This window comes from Globicephala melas, chromosome 4 (assembly GCF_963455315.2).
Source record: "Globicephala melas chromosome 4, mGloMel1.2, whole genome shotgun sequence".
NCBI lineage: Eukaryota > Metazoa > Chordata > Mammalia > Artiodactyla > Delphinidae > Globicephala > Globicephala melas.
Window position 1 is genome coordinate 6019736 of NC_083317.1, and position 9111 is coordinate 6028846.

Here is a 9111-nt window from a genome sequence, read left to right on the forward strand (position 1 = left end):
AAACAGGCAGGAGCCGGATGGGCGTGCTTCCTGTTTCACTTCTGCACAGTAGATCAGCCGGCCAGGGGGTCTGAGAGTGGGTCCGCGTCCTAGGGCCGGTGGGGGCCGGGACTCAGACGCCCACTATGCTCCTGAGACAAACCGCCTGCACCCACGGCCCCCCAAAGGACGGATGACTTAAAAGAAGCTACAGAAAGGCCGGACCGCGAGCAACCTTGTATGGTAGCCGGGCCGCAATTCCATGGCCTTCGCAAAGACCCGCGCCTGCGCACTGGAGACCCGCGCGTGCCCGCGCCGACTTTCCTTCCCACGGCCTCCCTTCCCGCTCCTGCGCACTAGGACCCATTTCCCGCAGGCCAGCAAGACGGGAGACCTATTAGATAGCCTTTCTTACTGACTGAGTTGGGAGAAATTGGTTCGTACTTGAACCTGTTGTCTCTCCCTTCCCAGTCTGTGAGATCCAATTGACCCTAGAGGGGAGAGACCCTATCCTGGGGCTTTCCGGGAGCTGACGGGCGCTCAGGTATCCAGCAGGGTGGTGAGCGGGCTCACCCGGCAACCACGTGGCGGGCCTCCGCCAATCGGCGCGCAGACCGCACTTTGCAGCTCAGCTTCAAACAAACTACCGTGAGGCGAGAGCTGCCTGTGGGGCCCCGCCCCCTCGCCTGGGTCTGGGGCCCTGCGAGACGGCGGGCGGGTAGGGGCGCCGAGAGCGGGGGCGGGGCGCAGTGGTCGAGTGACGGCCCGCCTCACCTATTCGGGGCCCGGGCCGCGGCGCGGTGGGCCCCGTAGCCAATGGGCGGGGGCGGGGGGCGGCCCGGCCGACGGGGAGGGGGAGCCCGCGGCTGGGGGACGCGGGGGGAGGAGGGGGCGGGCTCCCAATCCGGTTCCATCCGGTTCTCCCACCGCCCCCGCCGCGGGTCCCAGCAGCTCGGGCGGCGGGAGGAGCGGCAGCGGCCAGGCAGCCCAGGTTCACGAAGGCTCTCGGCGCGCCGCGGCCCGCAGGCACCCGGCACGCGCCCGCCCTGCCGCGACGATGCCCAAGAGGAAGGTGAGCGGCGGCCGCGGCCCTCACACGCCCCCCTCCGCCGCCCGGCCGGCCCCGGCGCCCCGCGAGGCCCAGGCCTGCCGCGCTCTCGGCAGCGCTGGGCCCGCGAGGCGTCCGGACCTGCGGCGGGCGGGCGTACGGCGGCCCCGGGCGCGCCGTTCTGGAACGTTCGGCGGCCCGAGGAGCAGGGTGGGAGATTCGAACGCGGCGGCGGGAAGCCGCTGACGTCACGCGGCCGAGCATTGTTCTCGCGGGCGGGCGGGCGGGCGCTGGGCTCGTGGGCACTTTTGTTTGCGGGCTGCGTCCACTCGCCGTCTGCTTTCTCCCGCAGGTCAGCTCCGCCGAGGGGGCGGCGAAGGAGGAGGTAAGAACCCGCTCCTCTTCTCTCCCGGGGGTGGTTTCGGTTTGCACCGCACCCCGCATTCCTTGCTCATTTTCCTTTTTTTCTCCCAAAGCCCAAGAGGAGATCGGCGAGGTTGTCAGCTGTAAGTAAAGCGAGCCCCGTGACCTCTCTTTTCCGTGGGATTGTACCCAGGGAAGAAACTCAGTGCTATCTTTGCCTTTCAGAAACCGGTTCCTGCAAAAGTGGAAACGAAGCCAAAAAAGGCGGCAGGAAAGGTAGGTTTCACACTCACCTTAAGAGATCGTGGTGTCTTCGAAATGCTGCAGTGCTACCTCACGCGCATTGCCAGCAGCTGAGATCTTGACTTTGAGAATCTCGAAATCAACTACAGTTTGATGTCATAGTCTCCTAAAAAGTCATAGTGTTACCTTATTTATCACTTTAATTCTATGTTATAGTAACTTCAATAAACAATGCTTTTTCTGGTTTGGGTAAAATACAGTAGATGTAGTTATCATCCCGGTTTACGGGAATATAATGTATCACCTTAATGCTGCTGCAGAATTTGGGAAACTTAAGACGGCTAAAAATATTGAAGAATAACTTTCGCTTACCAGGGAAATCCATTCTTTGTGTTGTGTATGTTTTGGTTAGGGGTCCTCTGTTGGTTGCGTGCTTGTACTTCCTCTTTTGACCATATCAGCAAGGCTAGGACTGAGGCCAGGAGATAGGGAATGTGTAAGTTTTTGCATGTAAGGTGCTCGAGGCAAGGTAGGGGGACATATCTTATGTCCAGGGGTAGATCAAGAGCTGTGTTCTCTGAAAACATGATTAACAGTCTTCTAAAAGTATTTTATATACCGTTATATGTATAGGAGTTCACTAAGTTATTTTATCGTGAATAGTATCATGGTTGCTGCTCTAGAATAGATCCATGATTGCTTTATTCACATTGCCGGTCTTTGGGTAGTTGTTGGATATATATATGTGGGTTTGAAAACGTTTAAGTTGGAAAAGCTAAATGTGTGCATGTTATTTGTAACTCTGTGTTTGGATTTAGCATTGATGCCACCCTCTGCAAAGCTCTTCCTTGTTCTTCAGGGGAGATTCATGGTGTGATTACTTTCTGTTTACTCAAAACTTAAGTGAGAGTTTGCTATTAGAAGTCTCTCCCCAAAATCCTTATCGTCATTACCCCTTTCCTAAAAGTGTAGGTGAAAGATAAACACTGCATAATCAAAGATTCCTTTCATTTCTTTCTTTAAACATTGTACAGAGCTGAGTGTAAAAATCTTAACGTTTTTTCAATAGAAAGTTCTGTTTTGTGATCCTTTTTAAGAGGGTTCAAGGAAGGTGTAGGCGTAGTATGTCAACTTGAAATTTCTTACACCAGAAAATAATGGGATAATTCTGTATGAGAAATAAGAGTAGGCGGGAAAAATAGTGGCTCTTGTTGCAAAAAGTCTGCTTGAACAGTGTACTGTTTTATTATTACACGTTTTATTATTTGCTTTTTTAAATAAACTGATTGGATGGAATACTATGCCTGTTTTCTCAAATTTTTCTTTTCTTTAATTTTTTTAAAAATTTATTTTTATTGGCAGTCTTGGGTCTTCGTTGCTGCGTGCAGGCTTTCTCTAGTTGTGAGTGGGGACTACTCTTCGTTGCAGTGTGCGGGCTTCTCATTGCAGTGGCTTCTCTTGTTGCCGAGCACAGGCTCTAGGACCATGGGCTTCAGTAGTTGCAGCACGCGGGCTCAGTAGTTGCGGCTCGCGGGCTCTAGTGCACAGGCTCAGTAGTTGTGGCATGTGGGCTTAGTTGCTCCGCGGCATGTGGGATCTTCCCGGACCAGGACTCGAACCCGTGTCCCCTGCATTGGCAGGCGGATTCTTAACCGCTGTGCCACCAGGGAAGCCCAAAGTTTTCTTTCTTTATTTACCTGCGTCTGTATTTTGATTTGCCCTAAAATTTTTTTTTAATGAAAACAGTTCAAATTTACCTCCAGTTGGGTTTGGGACATCAGTTATAATCAACAGGTAAGTTTTCACGTCAGTGTTTCTTGAGAAACAAACCTGTCAGTTCAGTTTTCCCAAAGGAAAAATGATGGGGAGAGGGGAGGAGCCTTTTTCCCCTTTTAGTTTCAATAATATATCTTTGTCTTCATAACCGAATCGTTTTAAAGCCTTAAAAAGGAGGTAAAGCTTTTGATGTATTGATTACCATACTACGGACGTGTTGATTTATTTTGTTTTGTGTCACTTTCCGGCTGTTGATAGTTAAAATGGTATTATTTCAGTCCAGGCTATTGCATAGTTCTGTTTTCACATTTCAGGTTTTACATTTTTATGTTACTGTGATAATGGTTATTAAATTAATGAGAAATCTAAAGAAATCAGATTATAAAAGAATCATTTTTAAATACAGAAACGATTGTCACACTTCATGGTGGCAATGTATGTAGCGGTGTTGTCCCAAATATGTTTGTTTAGGTAATTTATTATTCTAAAGATACTGAATTACTAGTAGTTGTCATGCATTCATGTATGGAATGCCATTATAGAAGTATCGGTCACTATTGGTCTTATCTAAGTTGGCTGTTAACTACATTCTCTACTTACAGGAAATACTTAAGTGTCTCCTTCCCAGTTGATGGTGTCCAGAAATACTGTTTTATATTACTTTAAAGTGGCTTAACCTTTGAATCTCTTATCATCATACTAACACCTGTGCTTTTCAGGTTCTTCAAACACCTAAATGAAAACGATAAACTCAAAATTGATCCTTTTAGCTACTTCTTATATGATATCAAGGGACTAACTGTAGCAGAACTGTAGTAGAGTAGTCAGTCTGACCTTAACAACATGGTGCTTTTCTCAGGTGAAAGGTCTTAACTGTGAGGGTAACCATCTTGTCAAGACAGTGGTTTTGATTATTTTTCCTGCTTAAAGAGTTTGGGGGTAGGTAGGGTTATATTGGGGAAGCGATTCCTCCAGCATTTCTTCACTTCATTTGTTCTCTCATGTGGAACTTTAGAGAATAGCGGGTAATTGAGAAAGTGGAGAAGGGTTGTAGCTGAGGCTTTAGGTTTAATTAGGTTTAATTGTTGTAAGTCTGATGACGCTTGGTGTGCAGGTGTTGTTAGTGGTCTCCTCAGTGTGCTGTGTGGTCCTGATTACTGCGGGTGGACCTTAAGGTGTGTCCTGTAACTCAGAGTGACACACGACCACATTAACATTGCAACTGCGGTGGATGCAATCTCTCTAGCAAGTCAGAAAATGTTAGTAAGTGCAGAGTTGATACTTAAAATATATTCTTGTTCTGTCACAGGATAAATCGTCCGACAAAAAAGTGCAAACAAAAGGGAAAAGGGGAGCAAAGGGAAAGCAGGCTGAAGTGGCTAACCAAGAGACTAAAGAAGACTTACCTGCAGAAAATGGAGAAACTAAAAATGAGGAGGTCAGAAGTGTTTGTGTGTTGTTCATTTTGACTCTGAAGAGTAGATAATAAACTATATTTTTATGTAGCAGATAAGGCAGTCTTTATCCTTTAGGATATTGAACAGAGTTTTGTACAGTAACTCCCAAGTGAATGGACAGATTATTTTTATGCATTAGATCCTATTTGAAAATATATGTGTAAATGGGTTTTTTTAAGTGAGTGAACAAGAAATTGTAATGTATTCAGAATTTCAAAATCAGATTCATGATCTTTATTGTATATAGGGTTCATTAATTTAATTGCTTGTGTGAGTTTTAAAAAAGATTTAATTTACTAAATGGTATAACACATTTTTCTTTCTTTAACATGACCTAGGGGTTTTCTTTAAACAAATATTCTAGTCTTTTTTTTTTCCCCCAAATTGCCATCTGTAGAACTGTTAATATAATCTTGTTTGGTTTTTATATTCTGGATATTGCTTTAAATTTTTTTAATTGATTCTCATTTGTCTTATTTTTCCCACTTTCTAATAAAGAAGGCTTATTTTTCTTAAAAGCCACTTGTCTAGGATTAAGTAGTAACTTAGATTAAGCAATTAAAAAGATTGATGTCCTTAATCTTTATCCTTTTAAGCTCTGAGAAAAAGAGGTTTTACCTTAAAAAAAAAAAGTGTGTTGCAAGGTTGTGGTAAATAACTTTTTAAGCCAAGCCTTTTTTTTTTTTAACATTGGCTAAGCAGAAAATATAAATAGAATATTAATTTTTAGACTTTTATATTTATAGATCAGATTTTAACGTAATAACTACTTACTCCCCCGATTTGCAGTCACAAATTCCTAAATCTAACCCCAAGTCAAATATTATGTGATAGTAAGATGAAATTAATCCAGTTATAAGGGGAGAATGAGGCCTTCTGAGCCCTTTTATCAACTACAGTTGATTCTCGTTATTCATGATGGTTGTGTTCTATAAGGTTGCTCTGTATGCTGGACAGTTGCTCATAGTGGAAATTCTCAAAATGTTCTCATCACAACATTTCCATCAACAGATCAAACCATAACCTTATTTTATGTGTGTCTGTTTAATGTATGTTTTGGGTAAGTTAATATTAAACTCAGGGCCAACAGAAACAGCACTATAACTCGTGCCTCAGTGAAGCTGTCTAACGTGTGTCTTCTCCACATGGCGCGTCACAAGCTTCTTGCATAGCACATAGTACTGGACAGCACTATACTTGTCTAGTAAACATTGTTGACCAAAAGCACAAAAAAAATGTGAAATGTGTGGCACTAAACAGAGTGTGAAAAAGACACTTGTTTACAGTGTTACAGCTGAAACAAGGCAGAAGGGCCTCAGCTGGGAATGTCTGTGTCGGGTGACTCATATTTTTGCTGCTCTGTATCTGTACGTACATGACCATGGAACATGAAACATGAGTATTGATTTGGGGTTACAAATAAATTTTAGTGAGTCAGTAAATTTATAAATACAGAATCTACAAATAATGAGGATTGAATGTATTGTTAAGACTTAATAATAGTAATGAGTAAAACTTACACTGTATTAAATGCTAAATATCTCTAACATTATAACACTGACACAGAAGTCAAATGTTCTATCACTGTTTTTCCTTTGATTTTGCAGAGCCCAGCTTCTGATGAAGCAGGAGAGAAAGAAGCCAAGTCTGATTAATATCACACACCTGGTCCTATCAGTGGTCCCTGTTTCCCTTCTTGTACAATCCAGAGGAATATTTTTATCAACTATTTTGTAAATGCAAGTTTTTTAGTAGCTCTAGAAACATTTTTAAAAAGGAAGGAATCCCACCTCATCCCATTTTTTAAGTGTAAATGCTTTTTTTTAAGAGGTGAAATCATTTGCTGGTTGTTTATTTTTTGGTACAACCAGAAAATAGTGGGATATTGAATATGGGAGGCTTTGATTGTCTTGGGTGTCAGCTTAACATTCCACAGATGGAGGGTAGCTTTTATATCCTATAATACAAAGCATACTACATGGCAGTTTGGAGTCAGTTGCGCATTTAATGTCTTAAACACTTTAAATTACTTCTCTTCCCACGTTGTTTTTGGTAGAATTGTTTCCTAAAGCAAACCACTCACCCCTTGATCTTGGCTCTCCTGGGCAGAGTTTTGTGCACTCTGTAACATCTTCGGTCGTGGTAGTCCAGTTCTTCTAGTAACTGTTAATGTGCTGTGAACGATTGACAATTTGAGTATGTAGTGTATGTGATATTAAATTGTGAATTAGTGGGACTTACGATGTAACAGCATATCAATATTTGAAGATATTGGTACTTGATATCCTGTGAAGGAAAATTTGCCCCCAAATTTTAAGCTGGAAAGTCACTGGAATAACTGTTCAGAAAAGAATCACAACTACATGATTTTTTAGGTTTTTGGTACGTATGTTGAGAATTGTGTACAAATTGAAATGTCTGTGTACTGATCCTCAAAACAACAAATAAAATCTCAACTATGAAAGAATTTCTTGAAGCACATGGATTAAGTTGTGGTTTAAATTTCATTTTAAAGAATTTTCACATTTGTTTTTCCAAAGTCTTAATAAAATTTTGGAAGAGTGGAATACTTCATTTTTTCTGTAATACTTCAACAGTGTACTTTGAAGATGCTTTTGTGACTAAATTGGTTTAATGGGAAATCAGTCCCCTGTTAATTATTCACTCTTCCTGTGAACTACGCTTATAAATACTGAATAAGCTAGCACGGGATCTTATAGGTTTGTATTTGTGTATTTTCGAGATTCGCTTTCATGCAAGTCCTTCCCTCTGTTCTGCCGTCTAAATAGTCTTTAGAGGTGGTACTGGACACTGCTGCTTTGGCAAATGCAGAAGTGGAGCCAGAGATGGCATCTTGCCAAGGTCACCACTAAAGAGGGAGAGGCCTTGGAACGAAGTTTAGAACTCTACGTTTGATGTTATTTTGCCTGTGGACTTGATTAGTAGGAGGGAAGAATGCTTTAAAAATCAGTCCTTGGGGGGACTTCCCTGGTGGTCCAGTGGTTAAAACTGAGCTTCCAGTGCAGGGGCTGCAGGTTCAATCCCTAGTTGGGGAGCTAAGGTCCTACATGCTACGTTGCTGTGTGGCCTGGCCAAAGATTAACGACGAGTCCCGGGGGATCATAGAACTCTGCAAGGGCTGTGTGCTGCTGGAATGCCCAGTGTGAACAGAGCTCACAGCGGTGAGGTGTGGCATCGTAAAACATGAAACTACAGAAAGAAATGCAGAGGACATTGATTTGGGTTGAAATGACACCCAAAAGAGGGCTTTGGCAACTCTTGGGGAGTGGGAAAATTCTTGGTGGAGGACCTGAAACAGTGATGCAAGCAGATTTGCCTGTAGTTTCTAAGTTTTGTTAGACTGTTTGGATATGCAAATTTAAATGGAGTTGAAACATTTTCTCTTGCTGTGTGTATGTATACTTCATGCGATTTTTTGGTACCAGAATTTCTAGCAGCTACTTGTTGCAGTTAAAGGGTTAGCTAAAAAAATAAGGGGAATTCCCTGGTGGTCCAGTGATCTAAGACTCCACGTTCCCAATGCAGGGGGCCCAGGTTCGATCCCTGGTCAGGGAGCAAGATCCCGTATGCCTTGACTGAGAACCCCCATGCTGCAACTAAGACCTGGTGCAGCCAAATAGATAAATATTTAAAAATTAAAAAATAAACCAATGGGGAAAAAAACTAGTGAATTTTAACCCTGTAACCCATCTGGCAGTGTTCATTTCGTATTACCCAACCGTCCACCCCTAGGAATGTGATAAATGTTTACAGATGCAAAGATTTTCTTATTCTGAGCTCATTGCTAGTTATATGTTTAAAAAGATTAATTAATTTTCTAAAAAGCACAACAGGTAAGGTTTTTTCACTTCTTGTATAGATTGATACCTAAAAGAAATTGCCTCTTATAGAAAATTGGAATGTAGTACTTCTAGATCCTTGCCTTAAGCATCCTTTTATGATTTTTTAATGATAAAGTGAACCCTCAAGTGGGTGTTCTCTTCAGCTGTCAAAAGAAAACAATTACTTTAAAAAAAAAAAACCAAAAAACACGTTGAGGCATCTTTTCTGGGATCAGTACTTAGAAAAAGTTAATTTCTTGCCCTTTCAACAACTAGTTGAATGAGAACCGAGTGATAGGAATGGTTGAGTGGAGGTCAGTTCAGATGTCCTAGAAGGACAAGGAAGATAACTGTTTAGTAATGATGCTAACAAATCAGACAGTCTCGTTTGTTAACTAGAAAA

The 9111-nt window shown here is 42.8% G+C and overlaps 1 protein-coding gene across 3 annotated transcripts; it reads left to right on the forward strand.

Annotated features, from left to right (window-relative positions):
- The first annotated feature begins 341 nt into the window (after window positions 1–341).
- HMGN1 (high mobility group nucleosome binding domain 1) lies at window positions 342–7351 on the forward strand. 3 transcript variants are annotated; one of them, XR_009563652.2, is made up of 6 exons: window positions 342–523; window positions 931–1051; window positions 1380–1533; window positions 1616–1666; window positions 4719–4847; window positions 6474–7351. XR_009563652.2 is itself a non-coding variant. In XM_060297789.1 (5 exons), the coding sequence occupies exons 1-5, from the start codon at window positions 796–798 to the stop codon at window positions 6601–6603; spliced, it is 720 nt and encodes a 239-aa protein (XP_060153772.1). In that variant the 5' UTR covers window positions 762–795; the 3' UTR covers window positions 6604–7351. The 3 variants fall into 3 exon arrangements, 1 of the variants encoding a protein (XP_060153772.1); XR_009563653.2 differs by lacking the exon at window positions 931–1051 and having other exon boundaries at window positions 346–523; XM_060297789.1 differs by lacking the exon at window positions 342–523 and having other exon boundaries at window positions 762–1051.
- The last annotated feature ends 1760 nt before the right edge of the window (window positions 7352–9111 follow it).